The sequence below is a fragment of the Cynocephalus volans genome, chromosome 1 (assembly GCF_027409185.1).
Source record: "Cynocephalus volans isolate mCynVol1 chromosome 1, mCynVol1.pri, whole genome shotgun sequence".
NCBI lineage: Eukaryota > Metazoa > Chordata > Mammalia > Dermoptera > Cynocephalidae > Cynocephalus > Cynocephalus volans.
In genome coordinates, this window is record NC_084460.1 from 22,113,956 (window position 1) to 22,137,623 (window position 23,668).

The 23,668-nt window shown below is 35.6% G+C and overlaps 1 protein-coding gene across 1 annotated transcript in view; it reads right to left on the reverse strand.

Annotated features, from left to right (window-relative positions):
- Positions 1-23,668, reverse strand: part of MCM8 (minichromosome maintenance 8 homologous recombination repair factor) — a 42,387-nt gene that overhangs the window by 13,810 nt on the left and 4,909 nt on the right. Inside the window, exons 6-14 of the mRNA XM_063101936.1 lie at positions 22,079-22,182; positions 21,076-21,274; positions 17,588-17,673; positions 12,833-12,984; positions 12,392-12,581; positions 9,591-9,621; positions 8,896-9,036; positions 6,155-6,296; positions 118-313 (exon numbers count right to left, since the gene is read on the reverse strand). Of these exons, the coding sequence (XP_062958006.1) occupies positions 118-313; positions 6,155-6,296; positions 8,896-9,036; positions 9,591-9,621; positions 12,392-12,581; positions 12,833-12,984; positions 17,588-17,673; positions 21,076-21,274; positions 22,079-22,182 (1,241 nt within the window). The remainder of the gene's footprint in view (positions 1-117; positions 314-6,154; positions 6,297-8,895; positions 9,037-9,590; positions 9,622-12,391; positions 12,582-12,832; positions 12,985-17,587; positions 17,674-21,075; positions 21,275-22,078; positions 22,183-23,668) is intronic.

Below are 23,668 nucleotides of genomic sequence, written 5' to 3' on the forward strand. Positions count from 1 at the left end.
TGCACATTTATTGGACACTTGTAACTTCTGTGAACTATCCATTTACGTCGTTATCTTCTTATTATTGATTTATAGGGATGCAAGATCTTCAAGATATAAATATTTGAAGAAACTTACTTTAAATTCTCAGAAACTGTTTTAGCTTTATTGTAGTGTCCGCCAACCGGATTTGCAGCAGCAATAATAGAAGTTCTTGCAGGGAGGCTACAAACCACACCAGCCTTAGCAAGACTAATACTTTGCTGTTCCATGGCTTCTAATAAGGCTTGATGCTGATTCCCCATCTTATCAAATTCATCTATCCCGCAAATACCTACGATCACAGTAGAATAATACAGACAAATTTTTTTCTTTTGGTCAAGTTCCAGATTTTACAGGATAGAAACCAGATTTCATAAGAAATAATTATTTCCATTTGTTTCCACCAGTTAAAATCATAAAATGTCATTCAAAGGAGGATTACTGCTTGTTTTAAAGCAAATAATACACTTGCCTTATTTAACTAAGTTTTGTGTAATATTTACTCATTCAGCATTTTCCATAGTCAAGGAAGACCCTATGTTGTGAGGGTTACAGAAAAGAAGACATCAGAATGACCCTCAGACTGCTTAAGGGCTTATATTCAAGCAACTCACCTATAAGATATCTAAATTCAAGAAGTATATTTCAAAAGCTCTAAGAGATATATACGCAAAATTATATAAGATGAGTTTTGTGGGCGGGGGGGGGGGGTGTTAAAAGAGGAAAGGGAATCCAGAAAGGTTTCAAGAAAAAGGTGCTATTTGAGCTAGGTCTTTTGGAAACAGTAGAACATCAGGATTTGGGAGAAAAAGCCTGGGCTCTAAAGTTAGAAGACTCGAGTGCCATTCTCAGCAATACTAGGTATTGACTGTACACTTGTAGGGAAATCACTAACCTCCTTAAACATGATACAAAGCACCAACCACTGACTGAAGGCACTGTATGTGCCAGGGATGTTATGTCTAATCCACGAGTTACTAGAGACCCTCTAACATTACCTTGTAATATTTTTCGTCCCCCCTTTCTATACCAGTTTGATTAGCAGTTAGGGGGTCATCTCTGGAGGGCTTTTATGGTCATTTCAATAGATGCTGAAAAAGGAAAAGGGTTACACCCCTCTGTATCTACTCTCTACCCAAGTAAGCCTTGCTAGCTCAGAGGTACATGTGATAAGTAACTGCTGATTCGTCCTTTACTTCAAGATTTTCTTATATCCTTGAATCCACTTCTGGTTCCATTTTGGGGTTCTCTACTTGATGGAATGAATGATGTTAAATTTAATTTGTTCTTTATCTCTAATATTGCCCCTCCATTTGTTTTAAACTTTGTTCTTTTCTTTTGCATTCACTGTGATTATCTCAAGCCTTTCCTTAATATCCATAACTTCTCATTCAGCAGTATTAGTTGTATATATTATTTTTATAATAGTGTAATCAGTCATCAATTTGTTGTCTTTAATATCCCTATCATCTCCTCCCCTTGTTTTGAACTACTGCATTAAATTCACATTCTTACTAAACTCTTGAAACACTTGTGGGGAATTTTCACTTGTTCCTTGGATTATAATTTTATCTAATCTGGGTACTTTTATTGTGCATGTTAAATTAATTTCTTTCTTCCATGTTCTTTCTGCATAGTTGCCATGCTCTTTATCTTGCTCACATTTAATGATGGCTGCTCTTCCAAACCTATTTTCTCTGACAGTGTATGAATTCTCATGAATACTCTTTTCCCATTGTAATTTTGACCCACTTTTTCCTTTTCAGCCATAGTTTGCAGGCTAGGGTATTACCCTACTTTTTGGTAACTTAAGGATTTCGGGGGGGCCTCTTGAACTCTATGCCACCTTTCTTGCTGATCTCTCTTCTGAGAGGGTTCGCTTCTAAGTTGGGAATGTGTCCCATATTCATGACAGGAAATCCCTGTGATTTGGCCTGTTCCTGCTGTTCAGCATAGAGCTCTGGGACATGATGAGCCTTCCCTGCTTCTGCTAAGATCCTGGCAGTGATACACTTGAAAGCTTTATCTCAACTTTTCCATGGGCTGCTTATTGCTCAGTCTGTCCACACCTCTCTGGAATTGATGACATTATTGGAAAGAGTACTAAGACAGTTCCTAAGAGAAGAAACAGAAGCAAAGTCAAGCTACTTTCTTTGGCTGCCACTTTTCAAAGTGTAAAGCACGAGACAGCAAACTTTTTCTGTAAACGAGCAGAAATAAATATTTTAGGTTTTGCAGGCCATCACAGTCTTGGGTTGTTTGTTTGTTCTTTACAATCCTTTAAAAATATAAAATCTAGTTTTAGTTTGTGGATTGTACTAAAACAAGTTACAGGCTGGGCTTGACCTGTGTGGACTGAAGTTTTCTTTTTTTCTTTTGGCGGCCGGCCAGTAAGGGGCTCTGAGCCCTTGACCTCAGTGTTGTTAACACCACACTCTAACCAACTGAGCTAACCAGCCAGCACTGGACTAAAGTTTTCTGACCTCTGGTTTTAAAGCATAAAGTTTAACCTTCGAACATTTTATACTCTTTTTCTTGTTTGGCTACAACCGGTAAATCCTGTTGCCTTTTTTGAAAAAGAAAATTAACAATTTTTTTTTTGTCATTTCGTCAGATGCTGAAAAAAGGAAATATTATTGGATTTTTTTTTGGCTGGCTGATTGGTAAGGGGATCCAAACCTGTAGAGGGTTAGAAATATTGATTCCTATCTGATTATTAGGTAGGGTTTTTAAGTAATGCATGTATAGGACAAAAGTCCTTGGATAGGAAGCAAGAGCCCACAGCTAGGGGGCAAGAGCCCACTGAATCAATTCTAATCAAGTATATGTTCATTCTCAGTTGATTTTTAGTACACAATTTTTAGGTAATGCATGTAGGGGACAAAAGTCCTTGAATGGGAGGCAAGAGCCTACAGCTAGGGGGCAAGAGCCCACAGATTCAATTCTAATCACTGTTTAGGTAAGGGATTGTATACACTGATTGTTAATAGAATGGGTTCATTGGAAGATTTTGTTGAGAAGGAAACTCACACAAGTCTAAAGCCTTTAATGTGAACAAGAGAACTGAAGCAAAACAGGAATTGTTCTGAGGGCAATAACCATTAATACAACAAAACTTAAATGATGGGAAAATATGTGAGTTAAGATTTCCAAGGACATTCTGCTAGATTAGTTAGTACATGGCGGTTGTTCCACATTTTGCTTTAAGCTGTTTCTTTGAGTTTCTCAAGCAGTCAGGCACCTTAATGATTATCTTATTGTTTTTTTTGCATGTCACATAGCTTAGATTTGACTCTTTTGATGGTATATTGTTTAAACTATTTTGAACAATGCATACTTGGATGAAGATTGTTACATAGCCAATTTCTTTATGTTCTTACTATGACTGGATTAACCATCTGTCTTTTCCCCATAATTTCCTTGTCTTTACAATAAAAACTGAAGCTAAACCAACTCGGGACAGTACCCAGGTTCTCCTTCTAACAGAGGAGTTGCTGAGGTGTAGTCCCTTTGGGCTTCTCATTGCATTCACATTGCTTTGGGTAACCTTTTCCATGTCTCTGTTACACAGCGAGAGGTGTAACACAAACCCTTCACCTTGGTGTTGTAATACTGCACTCTAGCCAAAGGAAATATTATTAAACCACTTTATTTCTTTTTTCCCTACAAATCTTCAGTAAAGACTTTAGCAAGACCCTGTATTTGTCTCTAGAACTTGGTCTCTGCTGACTTTTCCTTTATACTTTTCTCCTTTGTATTTGTAAAATCCCTTTCTTTAACAGTGCTATGTTTACTAACACAGTGTTTAGCTTATCTACATATATTTGAAGAAATGGCACTGGGTCTCAACATTCTGCATCTTAAATTCCATTAGATATCTGTATAGTGAAGCCTCCAAATCACCTTCAGTTTCTAATTAATGAGAAGTCTGATGGTTTAACAATTAAATTCCTTTTTTTTGGTATATTTTCTTCACCTGATAACAGCAAAAATACTTTCATTTCTGATGAGCTATATAATAACCAGATAAATGTTTATTGAATTTATTAATTCAGCAAATATTTATTGAATACCTTCTATATACCAGTACTATGTTCTCAGCATGCAGGATATACCACTGAAAAGACAAAATTTACTGCCCTTGTGGAGCTTATATTCTACTTTGCAGGTGGGAGGTGGACAATAAAAAAAATTAAACCATATAGAAGGTTTTAAGTGTTATGAAAAGAAAAAGTAGGGCAAGGAGAATAGGGTCTGCTAAAGTGGTGGTGAGGGAGAAGGGAGTTATAACTTCAAATATGGTATTTAGGGAAGGCCTCACTGGGGTCAGGAAATTTGAGCAAAACCATCAAGGAGAAAAGAGAACAAGCCTTGAAGATAGGTAAGAACATTCCAGGCAAAGAAAATAACAAGAACCAAGGCCCTGACACAGGAACGTGATGTGCTTGGTGTGCTGGTGGTGTCTAAGGTATAGCAACATAGTTAGAAAAGAGAAAACAAGAGGGAAGTAGTAGGTAATGAGGCAAAAGAGTTGATGAAGGACCTGAATGTGAATGATCCTAGGCCACGCTCAAGCCTTTGGCTTTCACTCTGAGTGAGATGGGCTACTGGAGGGTTTTGAGCAAAAGAATAATGTAATCTAAATTTTAAAGGGATTATTCTGCTCCATTAAAAACAATAGGAAAGGGCAAGGGTGGTCATAGGTATGTCAGTTAGGAGATCACAGTAATAATCCACATGAGAGATGATGGTGTTGTGGACCAGGGTAGTATCAGTGAAGAAATGCTTAGGTACTAGATATATTTTGAAGGTAGCGCCAACAAGATTTGCTGACAGATTAGATGTGGGGTAGGAGGAAAAGTTAAGGATAGCTCCACATTTTCTGCTTTGGGCAAACAGAAGGATAAAGTCATTTACTGAGATAAGGAAGACTAAAAATAGGTTTAAAAGGCAAGATCAGGATTTTGGTTTTGAACATGTTAAATTTAAAAAATTTGTGGAGATGCTGTGTAGACAATAAGAAATACATGCCAAGAGTTCGAAGGAGAAGAGATTATAAATTTGAAAATCTTTAGCAGATAATTAGATAAAGCCATGAGACTATATAAGATCACAAAGAAGGTTAAGTACAGACCCATAAGACAAAATGTTCAGGAACTAAGCCTTTGAGGTACCAACTAGTTAAGCAGCTGAAGATATGAACCAGTAAAGACTGAGAAGAAACGGCGAGTGAAGTAAGAAGAAATCCAAGAGTGTGGTGCCTGGAAACGCAAGGAGAGTTTCCAGTGTTTCAAGGAGCGGGAAGTGATCAACTGTGTCACATGTGGCTGACGGGTACTGAATTTAGAAATGTGGAGGTCAGTGGCAAACTGGAAGGAATGAATGACTTAAATTGGACTGAAATCTGGGTACTGGCTGACACATGCACAGGAACATGTTTTTCCAATAAGGTTAAGGCAGCACGAACAGAAACATAGGTAGCAAAGCCCAATGTGGAGATCCCTTCTTGCTGAGCCCTACAACTGGATTTTTTTATAAAATATTTCTCAAGTCCTTAAAAAAACCCAGTAAGACAGGTTAAAATCCAGCAGAACTATTAATTCTAAAGTAACAGCTCTAAACTCTTATTGCAAGTTTTCTGAGAGCAAAAGATGACATCTACCTTCTTTTCAGTTCTAAGGTATCTAGAACTAAGCTAAGTTATGGTAATAGTAATGCATTCAACAGGTATACTTTACACCTGTGTACTAGGCAATGGGAACACAGCAGTCAACAAGATAACCAAATCCCAAAACATGCTATAAAACAAATGATCACAAATGTGAGAGGGGTGGTATGAAATGGGAAGAATAGGGTACCATATATAGTTTACCTGATTTTTAAATTTTTACGTATAATTGTATCTGCTATAAGATTCTGAAAATGAATGACATTAAGTACTGGTTTCAATTCTTTAATATAAATAAAAATGATAGTACTATGTTTCCAATTATTATTACTGACACTCATTGTCAACTCACTATTGCTGTCCAAATGCCTCTTGAACTGAATGTAAAGAAATTAATTGAAAAGGAAAAGTCTTTAAAAAAAAAAGCCCCAGAATTACTGAGTATTATTTCTTTTGGTCTCTCACCTTGATCACCAAGAACCAGGGCACCAGCTTCCAAAGCAAAATCTCCAGAGGAACCATCTTTTGAAAGAGTTACAGTCAGACCAGAGGTGGTTGTGGTGTTACCACAAACATATACTCCTCGAGGAGCAACGTTGCATACTGCCTAAGGAAACAAGTTTAAAAGAGTTATACAAAATAAAAGGAAAATAATGGCTAATAGTAATTGCTCACAAAGTTAGCTATATGCCAGGTATTCTTCTAAGAGCTTTCCTGTACAATCTTCACAACCACAGAGGAAAGTATTCTTTTATCCCCGTTTACTGATATAGAAATCAAGGCTTACAAAGAGTGAATGAGGAACTATACAGCTATGAAAGAGGGATGCCAGGATTCAATCAAACCCAGGCAGTCTGACTGGAGTCTGTGTCATGTGAATATTCAACACAACTCCATTTTATGCTTCATTTCAAGTTTAAATAGCAAAAGCACGAGTACCAACTTTAATTTTGAAGGCTCCAATGCTTCTTTAAACATCAGGTAATAAAATGGCTCAATACATGCTTACCTTCTGAGCAGACAAGGTACGGCACGTCACAAAGTAAACAGCATAAGAGTTAAAAGCACAGATCTCTGGAGTCAGGCAGACCTGTTTAAATTCTGGCTCCACCATGCCTTGGCCGTGTGGCTTTCAGATCTGTCTGAGCCTCAGATTCCTTGTTTTATCATAGTACTACCCTGAGGAATAAATGAAATGTGTATGCAAAGCACTTAACCTAGTACCAGGCACACAATAAGTACCCAGTGCAAAGCTTCTGTGTATAGCTGTGTGCTGTCCAACTCCCAGGACAGCAGTCACACTGTTATCTATATCAATGGTGCACTCTGGATCTGAGCAGTGCACATCCCAAGTGCCCACATGATGCTGGCCCAATAAACAGTAACTATCATTTTTGTTACTTGAAACTTCTTATTTGTTAGTCTTTCCGAAGAACTTTACAATACTCAGAGAGCAATGGTTGACTAAATGGTCAGAGGAAAACAGGATTAAAAATGTAAATGGCTCATAATTGTGTTAGCCTAATTTTTAAAAAACCTGGCTTACTGGGGCTCTTGTATGCAACACCTGCCATTGTTTAGAATGTTTAATTTCCACTAATATTACAGCTCCTATTTTTAAATTGAGCCAAGAGTTTTAAAGGCATTATTCCAAGTCTAAAAAACAAGAAAAATTGCCAGTGTCATTTCTTGGTATTAAAACTTTTCCAGTACTATTTAATGTATTTTTGAACCATTATCTGCCAAGAGGCATTTCTTAAATGAAAAAAAAAAAAAAAAAAAAAAGAGAGAGACAAAGGGAAGTTTTATATGCTCTAAACAACATGTATAAATTAAATTATAAGATTTATTCACAGAGATAATCAGACACTGTGAACACTGTGAAGGTTAAACCAGTCCTACCTACAGTACACTAATACAAAAGTTACACACACACACACACACACACACGCACACACAGCTACAAAAGATAGAAAAGAAAACTGAAACAATTAAGATTACCACAGGCACCTTTTCCTGCATATTCTGGCTAAGTATACTGTTTTAATTTTTCTTATGAACACTGTTTCACCCTCAACTGGGTCCTCTTTGCCTCTGTTGTCAGGCTTGCTGCAAGACCTCAGAACAGAATTTTTTAAAAGAAAATTGGCCCAGCTGTCCAAAAGGAAACAAGCATGGATGAAATGTCATGTTAGGAATTAAAATGATGACTGGTTTAACACTCAACCACAGAGAGTAAAGAACAACTCAAACATGAAAGACAGTGGTTTATAATGTAACGAGAAGATCAAAGCAGTTCTCCATCCTGGCTGTACAACAGAATCACCTGTGGAGGGTTACAAATGTACAGACACTAGGATCCTAACTTGCAGACTCTTCATTCAATTTGCTTGGGGCAATCCACAGTATCTTCAAAGAGTTCCAGAGGTGACTCTGATGTGCAGCCAGGGTTCCCAACTCCTGGGCAAACATTCAGCAGCCATAGGACTACAACTTACTAAAGGCCCAGGGAGTCCCCGGTCTGGTTGCATTTTCCATATTGGGTTGGGAGGAGGGGGGTCATGGACATTCTTAGAAAGGACATTACAACTGGCTGACCAAGTGTCACACTGAGGAAACTACAAGCACTCTAACAAGCGGCACCTTCTGGAGCCATCATAAACCCAGGCTCTGATTGGCAGAGGCAGAATCTTCTTGGGAACCAACAACTGACTGGTCACAGAAGATGCCTTGCTTTAGACTCAGAGAGAAACAGAGGACATGTATACAGACAGATCCCTTACCTTTATCAGACCATTCTTAAAGGCCAATACAGTGTTACGTATTGTATAAGGGAGAATGGGTAACCCTGCTGTACTTCCTTGAACTATTCTGTTCACAGATGAGGTCACAACAATAAAGACTAGCAAAGCAATGCTAGATAGAAGAAAAAAGAAACTTGGGGAAATGGTCAACATTTTATAATAGTTGATATCTCAACAGACCAGGATGCCTGTGCAGCCTGTGTGACAGGAGATCAGCTCAATTAGAAAATATAATCAGATACAAGTTACATATTACTCATACAATCTATAATTCACTTATATCACCAGAAAAATATATCCTCTGGAACACAAACACTACATGCTCTGAGAAAATTCACTTGTGAATAATTATTCATGCATTTTATAAGCACAAGGCCAAATACTGAATGACTGATTTTCTACCTGTAGCATCTGACTCTTTCCTAAGCCTGGATCTCCAACAACAAGGACATGTGGGTCTCCTCGAATTGGAATTCTGTTCTTGTCATCTGCATATTTCTGGCTTCCTCCAAAAAGTGCTAATACCAAACCTGCTTTAACAAGCTCAAGTATGAAAGAAGAGAGGGAGAAAAAAAAAAGAAACAGTAAGAAAAACATAGAGATAACTAGCAAAAGGGATGTTCCTCCTTCTATGTTTACAACATTGATTTGTTTGGGAATTTTTTTTAAAGCATGATTGAACTTTAATTTTTTTTAAAGAAATCTAAAAACTTAAACTTCTATAATGTAAATAATTAGAAAGCAAAAACTTAAAAACACATAAAAACAGAAAGATATCTTGGAAATTACTAAGTAAATACCTATCTTGCAATGCATAAATCCATTCCACAATAATGAGAAATATCTGTTAGTTTCTGCTTTAACACTTTAAGTGTCCAGTCACTTTTTAAAAAGCCCATTCCTATTAACTGTAATTGGTAGGCGTTTTTTTTCTCACAAGGGTCTGTAGTTTGTCATCCACATCATTTGTGACGAATAAAGATTTATATTAAAACATGAATAACTGGCCAACAGAAATTAGCTAATTTTTATAAAGTCTTTATATATTATTTTTGCCAACTTCATATATTTTTTGAATGATAAAGTAAAATACTTACTTCATGACCAAAAATGACAGGGCAAAGTGAGCTGAAAAACAGAATACAATGTATAAATTCTAACTTATACTTCATTGACCCATTAAAAGATCTATTTTACAAGTTGCTTAACTCATCTTATTTAGCATAAAAAAGACAAAAAAATTTACATCCTCAGGGAACTCAAGAAATTTTATTCTTACAATAAATTTTTCAAAATTCTGTAAAGAAAGAATGGTTTAAAAATTGTGCCTGTATAAGAGACAGGATACTTACAAAGCATCTTAAAGTAATCAAATATCTTTTGATCTTTTTACAGAAAAAGTCTTTAAAATGCATCATAATCGTGGTCTTCCACTTCAGGACACAGGATAACATTATGTTTTATGTGAATAGATATCGTTAGACCTCTGAAGCCAAGTAACTGAAAGGAGACTAAAGAGTGAATTCAGGGCTGGCCAGTCAGGTCAGTTTGTTAGAATGAGGTGTTATAACACCAAGGTCAAGGGTTTGGATCCCCTTATCAGACAGCTACCAAAAAAAAAAAAAAAAAAAGTGAACTCTATACTTAAGATGGGATAAAATTTCATTTTTTCATCTCAATTCAAAAGGTCAGATTAAATAAAAATATGAATATAAAAATGTATATTTATATTTATCAATTTTATAAACAAGGAGCAAACAAAAATTGATAGGGTGGAAGAGATATAATCGGGAGTAAAATGTGAATTTTTATCCCCTTTTAATACACAGAAGTTCGTGTCCTGCCCATATCCCCTTGGCACTCACTGTTCAGCATGTTCCTGCATAATCACTGCTGGCTGCCTACCAAACACCTGCACCTGTCTGCTAAGGGGCTTTCTACAGCCACAGAAGCACCACCAGCAGGCAGGATGCAGTATTTAATATTCTGGGAGCACCCCAAATGCAGGCTCTTAGATGGAAAAATACTGAGACTAGTTTTGCATTGTGGAGTATAAAAGAGGCCTCAGAAGGATTGTGCCCTGGATGCTGTTCATTAAGTAACCATATATTGACTGTAATCCTTTCTCTGTATTACTTCTCCATTCTCCTACCAGTATTTCCAGGATCACCTCCCAAATAAACTATGTTTACCCAAATCATTGCTTCTACAGAACCTAAACACTGTCTTCTCCACTCTCCTTTCATGGTCTTCCATTTGCTATCTAGCATAGGTCGACAAATTTTTTCTTAAAGGGCCAGGAAGTAAAAATTTTCAGCTTTGCAGGTTTTACTGTCTCAGTCACAACTACTCAAATTTTAGTGTGATAGCAATCATTGACAATATGCAAATTAATTGTGTGTGATTGTGTTCTAATAAGGCTTTATTTACAAAAATATGCAGCCAACTAATTTACCAATCCCTGCTAGATTAATAAATGTAGAACCATGAAAAATTATAGTTTTGATGCTAAAATCACAAATACAGGGAAAAAGCAAACTGTTGAATGAAAACCCAGGTTTTTCATACTAACTTATTTTCTATAAGTATGGCAGAAGAAACACCACTGCAAATGTTCAGTTTTTATTTATAACCAGTAAAAGAACAAATCATAAGGTGTTTTGATCCTCAACCAGGTTGCTTCTTGGCCACCTGCTCACTGACCACTCACACCCAGATCACACCCTCCACCCTCTTTCCCAGGGTGGGTCTGGATGGCAGAGGGATATCTCTGAGGCTTTAAGGACAAAAAACTCTGAGAAACTCTATATTTAACTCAGTTGACTAATTAACCCATAAAAGACTGAAAGAAAAAGCATCATATTATCCTAGAGCCCAAAGCCTAAGTGAACGGGAAAGTATGACAAGATCAATATTTCTAATACAATGCATTTCAAAATCTTCTCATTACTCTACCTCTCTTAAGTACATCTATTATTCAATCTCTCTTGTTTTCTCCTATTTCTTCAAAATTATCCAAAAAGTTCTAAAAAAGTATTAAAAATAACAGCATGTTGCATTAATTATGTTAAGTACATTATAAATCCCAATTAATCTTCAGAACAACCTGCTGAAGCAGGTTTTATTATTTCCATTTTATAATGGTAAAAATGAAGAAGAAATTAAGTAACATGCCCCAGATCTCACTGGAAGGAAATGGCTGAAGTAGGTTTCTAACTTAGGTTTGTCTCCAAAGAAAAACTCTTAACTACCAAAGCAAAAATGCCTCTACTTTGCTTCTTCTGTACTGTGTGGCAATAAAAAGGAAATAAACAACAGTATGAAATACTTCTTGAATGCGAGTGACTTCTATTTGAATCTCTTTTTTACTTTTTCAAAGTAAACAACACCTTACGTACAAATAATTGAAATGGCTTTGGAATTCACTGTCCCCTTACTCTTCTGTTGAGTAACAAACTTCTTGTGTGAGATAGTAAATATTCCTTTACTGTTTAAACTAGAGATCAGCAAACTTGTTCTGTAAAGAGCCAGAGGAGAAATATACATGAGCCATATTCTCTGTTGCAACTACTCAACTCTGCCACTGTAGCACAGAAGCAGCCATAGACACTCCATAAATGAATGAGTGTGGCTGTGTTATAATAAAGCTTTATTTATGGACACTGAAATCTGAATTTCATATAATTTTGTGTATCATGAAATATTCTTCTATTTTTTTCAACCTTAAATGATATAAAAACCACAGTTTGTTCATGGGCCATACCAAAACAGGTAGTGAGCTGGATTTAGCTTGTGGACTGTGGTTTCCTGAATGTTTTGACTAGTTTTTTGTACTTTCAGCCAAGAATATCCCCAACATGCATATATGTAATAAAACTTCAGATAACCTCATACATACTTGACAATGAGTTTAAACAGGTTTTCTTCAGCTTGAATCTCTTGAATGGCATAAAGGTCTTTAAGTGAGAACTCCATCAATGTTCCGTGCTTACACCCATCCTCAGTCTTTTTCTGTCCTTTGCTATTGCTAATAGAATTTGCTTCAATGTACAAAAGAAACATGCACTTGTCATTCTTATTTCGAGAACCTGTAAATTGAAAGCATTAAATGTGGTCATTGGTACTTTCATTTTTCCTACAATGATTCAACTGAATGTAAAAGAATGTCACAGTGAGCTACAAATAAACCTTTATTTTAGAGGAAAAGTTTCATTTTATGTAAGCAACAAAGAATTAACTAAATTCTTTCAGATTCAGAAGTGTCTTAAAAAGAGAAGAGATGAATGCTGACAAATCATTATTGAGAGACAATCAAAATAAGGAAGGAGTTATACCATACCTTCTTCAGCATTTGAGACTTTGACAATGCCTGTAACAGTCACTGTGTCTCCTGGGACACAGCTATCCACAAGATCATGAACAAGCTCACATTCTATCGTTCGTGGAATCCGACCCGCTTCTTGCTGATCATCAGACATTAGCTCCTGGATTCTAAAAAGTTAAAGTTTTTATTTAGAATACATACTTTGGGTTGGTTTTCAACATGTTAACTATTTGGGATCCACATGGTGCTGAGCTAGATAAAGGGCAGATTAGTTTTAAAAAGATCAATGGTGTATCTAAAATTACTTCAGCATTTCCAATTCAGGATAGTATAATGAGCATGTGCATGTGCCTAGCCTCCTTCCGAAATGTCCACCTAAATGAGAGTCAAAGCAATTTTGGGGCATGCAAAAGTGTCATCAGCAAATGAGATATTAATGAAATTTTTGAAAACAGCAAATGGGAAAGTTCTGATGGATAAAACAAAATGAAGTCCAGAATAAACACAGGCAAAAGTTACAAGGGTACAAGAGAAGTGGGAGTCAATGTTCTCAGCAGAGCCCTAAATAAGCTTCCAAGTGAGAGGCAGCAGGAATGGAAACCAGAGTGGATGGCTGGAAGAAAAAAAAAGAATCACCTGAAAGATAAGTCATGGAATAGCTGTTCAGATTTTTTCTGGAAGGTGGATGAACAAGTAGGGGAAGAATGGGGACTTTACCATCTGGCAAAAACCAGAGCACTTGTAAGGAAATGGACCCATCCCCTCTGTGAGAGGAATTAAGGCATCCATTGAGTATATCAGAGCTCCAGAATAAAACCTCCTCATTCTGGCATTTGAGAAGCCCAATCCTAATTCAAACACATTTAAAAAACAAAATTTAATAGTCAAAACCCCTACCTTCTTATTCAGGGATGAAGAAAAACTGCCTGTAAAAACTCCTGCCTACAAAATAGCAAAGGAAACCTATCCTGTCTATTGCAAGTAATTTCTTATTCTTCACTAGACATTTGAGAATGAACTGGCAATAATTCAGGGAGGAGACAAACATTAAAAATACGCAAAAAACTGCCTAAGAGTTTTGAGAAAATGCTACCATCATAAAAAAAGCATAAGCTGCTATAAAAAGGAAAACAAGGGTGAAATTTAGAAAATTAAAAATATGTATATAAAAATCAAACATTTGTAGAAAGGATACAAGAAAAAAGCCAAAGAAATCTAGAAAATAGCACAAAGAAAATGAAAGGGGGAGGGAAATTTAGATAGATGAACAAAACAAGGGATGATAGGAAGCCCAAAAAGAGAAAACATCCTTTTGAAAACAAAAGGACCTGTCAGTATCAAGCAGGACAAAGCCATAACTAGATATACCTTCACTGTTTCAGAACACCATAGATAAAAAGATTACAAAGAGGGGAGAAAAGTCCAGTCCCTTCAAAAAAATGAGAATCAGACCAGCACCAGATCTCTCATCACTAGCAGGGAAAATTATAACAAAATAGACTTCAATAGCCAAGCAAACTTTTACCCATGCTAAAATCCAAATAAAGACATTTTTAGACATGCAAGGACCCAGAACATTTTACCTCCCCAGCACACCTTCTGAAGATTTACTTGAGAATATTCTCTAGAAAAACAAAATTATAATTTTCAAAAATAGAAGACAAAGGGCCGGCCCCATGGCTCACTCAGGAGACTGCAGCGCTGGTAGTGCCGAGGGTTCGGATCCTATATAGGGATGGCTGGTGCGTTCACTGGCTGAGCATGGTGCAGAAAACACCGTGCCGAGGGTTTCCCTCCCCTTACCGGTCAAAAAAATATATATATATATATAAAGTCCAACAGAACAGTGGCCTAATCCAGCAGTGCAATGATGCAAAATCCCAGGATGAAGCAGATTTTTTTTTAAAGGTGAATTCCATGCATTCCATAGTATATTTAAGAGAAAACAGAAAATCATGGTGAAGCATACTCTAAGAAGAAAAACCAACACTTAGAAACCTTAGGGGAAAAGAGTGCTAAACAACAAAGTTACAGTCCAAATATGAAGCACACTAAAACATGAAATAATTCGGAACCAGTGGAGGGAGGATAAGAAAAGACAATTTGATTTTGATGCTTGGAACATTTTCATTTAACAGGCAAAAAAAACAACAAAAAAACAGAACAAAAAAATTCCACTGACATACATTACATCTCCTTTTCTTGGCATTTGATTACCTTACTTGGTTCTTTGTAAAACAGTATTCACATTATCTTAATAAAACAGTATTCACATTATCTTAAAAATGTAAATGCTGTTTATTGGGCTTTTTTTAGACAAGACATAATAAATAGACTGGAAGACAATTTATGGTTAGAAAACAGAAGGTAAGCTTTGATGATTTAAAGTTACATCAGAACTAAGAAAGTCTACAGGTAGATGTGAAAGCAGGTACAATGTCTCAAAAGTCCTGCGCTCACATAGAGTAGATGACATTAAGTGAAGAGACTCAAGAATGTCATTTAAGTTACGTACTGGGTAACAGGAAGGTGTGGGGACTGTGGCCTTCTATACTGATTGAATTTTTAAAAACATTTACATGTATTGCTTTAAAACTTTTTTTATTTAATTAGTGTAAATACAATCAGTGAACACTAAAATAATAATTTTAGAATACATTCATTCTATATCTAGATTATCTCCCAATTCTCTTCATTCAGGTCACGGCCAGGCATTAGGTCCCACCTAACCCACATGATTTCAAACCCTGGCTCCCTGGTTACCCACCACCTTCACCTTCAACGCACATTCAAAAATTGGCAGAGTGGAATGAAAAGTCTCATAACAACACTTGCAAAGATCGCCTTGCTTTAACAAATTAGATGTTTAGACTTTTCTTATTAAAAGAAAATGTATTTCTATGTGTCTCCCTTAGAAAATTTTAAAAATACAGATGAACAAAAGGAAGAAAATAACAGTAACTCCAATCTCACCTCCCAGACAGTATACTCCTGACACATTTTTGCATTTCTTGCCAGTGTTTTGTTTTTAATTTCTTAGAAAATAAAGCGAGGATTAAACTGTAGATAACATTCTGTGACCTGCTTTTTCACTGAACACATTGTAAACATTTTTTGTTGACATTTAAAAATATTTTCCTACATCACCACCTTTAGTGGCTACATAATAATCCAGTTTACCATTCTCATAATTTTCTTCAGATGTTTAGTCTGTTCCCAATTTTTTAGCAACAGTGTGAAAACATACATTCAGCAAACTATTTCTGCACATATCGTGAGTTTTTTCATCAAATGAACTTCTAGGAACAGAGACTGCTGCAACTATAAGGCTGTGATATACATTATAAGGTTGTCACATTGAAGAATCCAGATGTTCAGTGCACTGGTTGAGAAATAATAATTTAATTCCTTATGGTCATCCCAAGCTAAGTTTCAGAAAAAAACAGAAATTGAATTTGCTGTATATGGCAGGAAAGAGACCTTTGTTCTAAGGCAAAAAGTTACTTTATCTATAGAATACAATTACATAAGTTAATATCATATTGACAAAGTTTTACTATAACTCATTTAAAGTGAATTTGAGCAATACCTTATTTTTAAAGATTCAAGAAAAGGATATAAATAAAATAGCCTCTTCTCAATCATCTATCCCTAAGTTTGATTTCCTAATATCAAGAGATCATCATTCAAATCCTATTTTCTTGTCTGTTATTTTTACCTGAAAGCCAAGAGATTTTGTTCAAATAGTTAAATCACCATCAATCCTCTCTGCATAAATACCTTTATAAAGCCTGTAGTACTTCTGATGTCCTCATCCCCCCTTCAGCAGTGAAAGTCCCACAGACCTGGCTGGAAATCAGGCTCTACTAATGATGGGGTATATGATCATGCTCAAGAGTCTTAAACATTTCCACATTTATAAAATGGGGTGTTCGTAAAAATCTCAGCATGGTATACAGCTAATTATTACATATGTTGGTCTTCATTTTTACAAGGCAGAAGGGGGTGAAGCTAGGACAGGGCTTAGTAGTAAGTCACCTCATCTTTTCCCTAGGTTCTTAGTTTTATAGGACTATCTCCTGTTTCAGCCAGGTTTCCTGGAAAGCACTCTGACTTCAAAACTATCCATTATTCCCCCCTCCAACTGCTCTGCAAAAACATCTTAGAGTGTAAAATAATAATATTAATAAATAAATACACTTAAAAAAAAAACCTACCCGTTATTTTATATTTAGGGATGAATTATGGGCCTATGGCTAGAAAAAAATTGAATAAATTATTGGATGAAAAATACGCAGAAAAACCTATCTGACTTGCAGGAAAAAAAATAGTTTAAAAAAAGCTTTTAGTAAAATGCTTCATGGACAGTGAGAACATGAAATGAAACAAGCCCACTTTTAAGGGATTCTTTATGTGAAAACTTCAATATTATTTCTATCACAGCTTGTTATGGAAAGAATAATATAGCTTTATTTATGGCCTCCAACCAGTTCAATGAATCATATAATTAAGACATAAAATGAACTATTTCTTAGTAGCAACAGGACTTAATATTTGCATATCAAATCCTTTCTGGAATTTGATAAAGAATAAATTCCAAATAAAGACAATTATTTTTTAAACACTAAAATTCATCAAATAAACTTTCTATTATACACTTTATCATTGTTTACAGATAAAAATTACAATATAATTCAGTAAAATTATAGATTTGCTCTGCAGTAGGAAAGACCTAAAACCTGCCTTTTATTTAACAGTCTGATTGCTTACTTGATCGACTGCCAGTCCATTGTAACTGTAAGAGAAGAGCTGCGGAGAGCAGTAAATGACCTCCCTCGACATGCTGGCACAGGACACTGCAACAAGAGTAATTCCCATTCAGATTTTGATAAACTATGATCACATCTCAGGAAGAGTTAAGTTAAAATACTTCGTTAATATTGTTTTAGAAGTTGGTCTCAGGATGTTATTAAAGCACAATCTGCTAAAGAGCTGTAATGGCTTTCTATTTCCTCCTGCAGTGATGCAATATCATGAGCTTTCAAGGCACTTTTCTAGTTGGTCCTCTCACGTACTGCTCTATTATTATTACTGTGGGTATATAAGCCTCCTCGTTCACCTCTCTCACCAAGAGCTCTTGCTTCCTCTGTGCCAATGCAGTCTTCCACTACTTGAATGGCCCCTCTCATTCAGTCCCATAAACCCATCCTCAATCTTCTCCTTTTTTAAAAGCCTTTCCTAGGTCTTTTTAATTCCCCCAGCTCTCTCTTCAAGTCTCTTTTTGTGTCAGAAGTGATGCCATATGACTTTTGAGGCTAGCTCATAAAAGGCAAAGCCATTTCTGCCTATCAGCTGGACCTCTTTGCTTTGAAGCTGCCAGCAGCCATACGAGCAGACTGAGTGCCCTGAGCTGCCATACTGTGTGAGAGAAGTCAAAACCAGCCCACACATAGATTGCATGGAGAAGACAGAGATGCCAGGCCAGCCCCAAGCCACCCTGCTGTACCAGCCACCATCTGACTAAAACACCATGAGAGACCGAGAGCCAGAACGACTCAGATGAGTAGTTCTTCCAAACTCTTGACCCATAGAAATCATAAGAAATAATAAAATGATTGTTATTTTGAGCCACTAAGTTTTAGGTTGATCTGTTGTGCAGCAACAGTAACTGGAACAGAGATCACCTGAAACAGCCATTTTTATGGTCATCTCAATTCACTGCAGTTCAGAAACATGCAGGACTACTTCACACTATCACTCACCTAATGAGTCAGCATTACTACCCACTTTATTAGAGGGCATAGAAATACTTTGAACAAATACTGTTTACAGAAAATATTTGGCTTAACACAAGATTTAAATTCTGGCCTCTGAGCTAAAGGCTGTACCTTAAACCTTAAGCCAAGACAAATAATAGATGACACCCATTTATCAACACCACTGATTACTCAGAACCAACAAATGATTCTAAAACACCATGTTCTTCCTGTAAGAGACAGAAGCCCTAGGAATTTCAAACATAAACATTATGTATTTCTATTTTTAAATTCTTTAATGAATTCTCTACTTCACTAAGAATTCAACTGTTTACATGACTAACAATTTAATAAATGTTAAATTTATCAAAGTCCAAAGATGGTAAAGGCAACTCTGGAAAAGAATACAGACAGGGCAAGAATCTCTGCCTTATCAAAAGTTTTAATAAGATCAACAGAAATAAGATAATATAGAGCTGGTACAGGGCCAATGAAATGAAACAGACTCACATGACTATAAGAGCACAGTGTACTACAGAGGAAGCACTACACATGAGTGGCAATAAAGGGCCTAATTGATAAATAGTGACAGGACAAATGGCTTTTCTCTTAAAAATCAGATCCCTAGTTCCATGCCATTCATAAAATTAAATTCCAATTGGACAAAAGATTTACATACAAAAAACAAAACTTAGGAGGGGTGAGGGAAGGACAGGGTGGAGTGGTGGGAAAAAAATCCAAAAATCAAAAAATAGAAAGGTATTAGAAGAAAATGTAGGAAGTGTGTTTATAATGCTTGAATGAGGAAAGCCTTCTTAAGCAGGGCATAAAATGTACAAGTTGAGAAGGAAAAGACTGATCAATTTGACCATGTCATAATGTAAATCTGTACAACAGAAAGCATCACAAAGTTAAAAAACAAACCAAAGACTGGGAGAAGATATTTGTAATGTATACAGGCAACAATGATTATCACCTAGAATATATAAATAACTTCTATCAATAAACCAACAGGAAAATGAACAGAAGATATAAATAGAAAATTCAATGAAGAAGGAAACTGAATGGCCAATAAAGGTATGAAAAGATGCACCAACCATAAGAGAAATCATCAAAATTCAGATTATAAATGAAACACCATTTTACACCCATCAGACTGGCAAAAATTAATAAGTCTAACAATACCAAATATTAATGAAAATATGGGAAAGTGGTTACTGCTTAACACTAACAATAGGGGTATAAGTAAGGACCAATACTCTAGAAAGCAACTTGCCAACATCTAATAAAGTTAAAAATAAGTATAGACTATAACTTTCTGCTAAGGAGACATGTACAAGAATGTTCTCTGTAGCATCATTTCTAGTTGTAAAAAACTGGAAACAACACAAATGTCTACAACCAGGAAAATGGATAAATAGTGGCTATTCATTTAACAGAATACTTCACAAAAGTAAAAATGAAAGAATTAGGTATGTATTTAAAATAGCTAGAACTCCAAAATAACCAAGTGAAAAAAAAAAAAATCACAGAATGTTACATTCAGTATACTGCTTATGTAAACACAACACAACAAAACTAACCTTACAGATATAGTCAAGAATAAAAATGTAGACTTGAAGAATACCTGCCACTTCAGAATAGTGGCTGCCTCCAGGGACAGAACAAAGGGAATGGCACTGGGGAGGGGAACAAACACTTCAACTTTAACTACATATTTTTTGTTAAAAAATTAAGCTAAAATAACAAAATATTAATATTTGGTAACTCATAATGGTGAATACAGACATGTTTGTAACATTAGCCTGTGCATTTTTCTATAGTTTTAAAATATATAGTTTTTTTAAAAGTTAATAATAAAGAAGAAAAAAAACAAAACACATCACTTCCAAACAGTAAAAGGAATAAGGAAAGAAAACTTGATGTGTGTACCGACAAAGTCAAAATACAAAAACGTAAATAGAAAAGATGCACATTGACTTCAGAATAATGATTGTCTGGGAATGGTACTGGCAAAGGGTAAAAAAGAGACACTAGGCGCTCGTCTGATAGCTCAGTTGGTTAGAGTATGGTGCTGATAACACCAAGGTCCAGGATTCGATCTCTTTACTGGCCAGCTGCCCAAAAATAAATAAATAAATAAATAATTAAAAAAAGAGACACTAATTGTATCAGTGATGCTTTATACCTTTAAAAATATATTTGGAGCTGAAAAATGTAAATTCTATGTGGTGGGTAGAGGAATATTTTATTTGTTTCTGTATTTTCCGTACCCTGAAGTATTTCACAATTTCAAAGATAAAAATAAAAATAACCTGTGTTCAGAAATATTGGGCAATATTTTCTGTAAATTGATTTGCCTTTTTTACCAAGATAAATAAAGAAGCAGTTTAAGAACATATCACCTGGGAACACTTATTCTATTTTATGGAATAAGAGGTTATGCAATAAAGCTAATTGAGATCATTAACTAAAAAAAAAAAAAAGAAAGAAAAATGTCACCTTTGTGGGAAGATTATATTTTCCATCTGGTAAAGAAAAACTCTGAACTTCTCCACATGCAGCACAAAGAAAAGCCATCTTGGCGCAAAGAGGCTTTATATTACTAACGCGAACCACTGTCCCTCTTAGGGCAATGTATTTTCCATAGCAATTTGCTCGAACGTTCTTGAGCTGCATCAAGGGCTCATAGTTGTAAATCCTAAAAACAAAACAGGAACTTATTCATGTATAAGTTTACAATGAACAGAAAGATGAGGTTGTTCACATTTCACAAGTTCCTTTTAGGAGCAACTAATAGAATTCTCAAACCATACCATCCCTTTATATATCAGAAATTTCACAAGAATTAAGTCATTCTTAAAAAAAAAAAAAAAAATGCTAAATTTTCCCTTTTCTTCTTATCCTATAAGCTGTTCTCCAGGGAAAAAGAGGGAATTTTTTTAAAAAAAAAAAAAAAAAGAAAACTGATGCCAAAAGAAAAATGTACAATTGAACAACTTTTGGGTTTCTAACTGCTTTTTAAAGAACTGTTTGAAAATGTTTTCTATAAATTCTGGAGAAGAAAAACAAAGCCATGATAATTAACTTATTTATCTCTTCTAATGAATTTAAAACCTGAAAATACAATAAAGACAAATTCAAGAAAGACAAAATAAATTTTTTTACTCCCTTGTGTCTTGTAGAAACCTAATAATTTAACAAAATACACACAACTTAGTGTATTATACAGATTATTAAATTTAGACAGCATGGTCTTCAAGACCAAAATCAACGTTTACAAAAACATGCAGGTTGGGAAATTAACTTATTTGGGCAGAATATGTTCATTTCTGTCTTTAAATAATTTTCACTGGGTTCACTTTGATATGATGATCAATGAGATAGCAAAGAACGCATACATTTTTTACTCATTTCCTTGCTTTTTATAAAATGAGGTTCTCATTCTTAAAGAGTCTTTAGTCTCCTATTCTAAATAATTCTTTAATACCAGCAAATCCCTCACCTTGCATGAATGTGGGGCACATTTACCATTGTTTCTCCATCACTAGACAATCCTTCTTGGGCTTGTAATTCAGCTGCATGCCTTTCAAGGTCCTTAGTTAATACCTAAACAGGACAGACATTTACTCCAAAGTTGAAAAAAATTTAAAAAAATAAAATAACCTCTTTAAGTAGAACTCTTTTATGGAGAATGTGAAGTTTATAAACAGTTCAGAACAAAACAAAATATAAACAGAACTCTAACAGCCTTTTAAAAATCTGATATTTAATTATGACAACTGCTGTGGATTGAATGTACCCCCAAAACTCACTGAAGCTTGATCCCCACCGTAACAGTGTTAAGAGGATGGGAAATCAGATTATGGCAGCGTTGAAAGATGGGGGGCCCTTTAAGAGGTGACTGGATTGTGAGTAAATTAATCCATTTGGGAGTAATGAGTTAATGGTTTAGTGGGTCGTCACAGCAGTGGCACTCGTGGGTTTATAAGGAGAGCTAGTGAGCATGTTAAAGAGCTCTCGCCATCTTCGTTGTGTAATTGCCTGTATCTCCATGGAACCCTGTAGTGAGTTCCCACCCAGAAGAAGGCCTTCACCAGATTCACCCCCTGGACTGTGGGCTTCCCAGCCTCTAAAACTGTAAGAAATAAATTTCATTTCTTTATAAGTTACCCAGTTTCAGGTATTCTGTTATAAGTGACAGAAAAGGGACTAATACAACTACTTATTTAAGTGGATTATGTTTCACATGAGAGCTTGTTGTCCTTGGACTAGAAAACTACAGCATCCCTGTCCGCTACTTTCTGTCCTAACTAAACCTAGTAATAAAAGTTCTCATAGTAGCCCCCAAAGCTACTTCTACCTCCTGAGTTCTAGTAAAAAAATATTTTTCTACTTCTCTATATTCACTTAGTAATTAAGATAGAGAAAATAAAGATGACCTTTAAAATACCCAATACCTGATCCCTTGGCATTTGACATTAAATAAAATATTTAAAGCCTACTTGTGTACAAAGCAGTATGCTGACGATCTAAGAGGCAAAATAAGATGCATATACACAGCTATAATTGTTACAAAGACCATAAAGATATATAGAAAAAAATATCATGCAAAGAGATTATGAGAAAGGTTTTAGGGAGAGACAACTGAGCTAGGCTCAAAGAATTTGGATATATGAGGTGAAGGGAATTCTATGTTGAATGGACAGCACATGCAAGAGGTAGGACTATTTAGAGAATACTAGAGGGAGCTCAGTCTAGTTGGATAACAGTGAATGAAGGAGAGTAGTGGAGAGAACTTCAGTGACATATAAAGGATCTAGACTCCATTTAGTATAAAAGAGTCACCAGTTTCCAAGGACAGATCATTTTTACAAAGTGTAGCAACAGTTTAGGAATGATAATGAAGACATAGCCTAAGACAGAAGAAGAAAGGATGGAAAGGAGGTGGATTTAGCAGAAATTTTATAAAGAGAAACAAAAGGATGTGATGACTTGAATGTGGGGAAATAATGAGCCAGATGAGTCTGAAGACAACAGTCCAGGTTCCCAGTTCAGGGGTCCTAGCAATGTACACATCTTTGTGATGAACTGT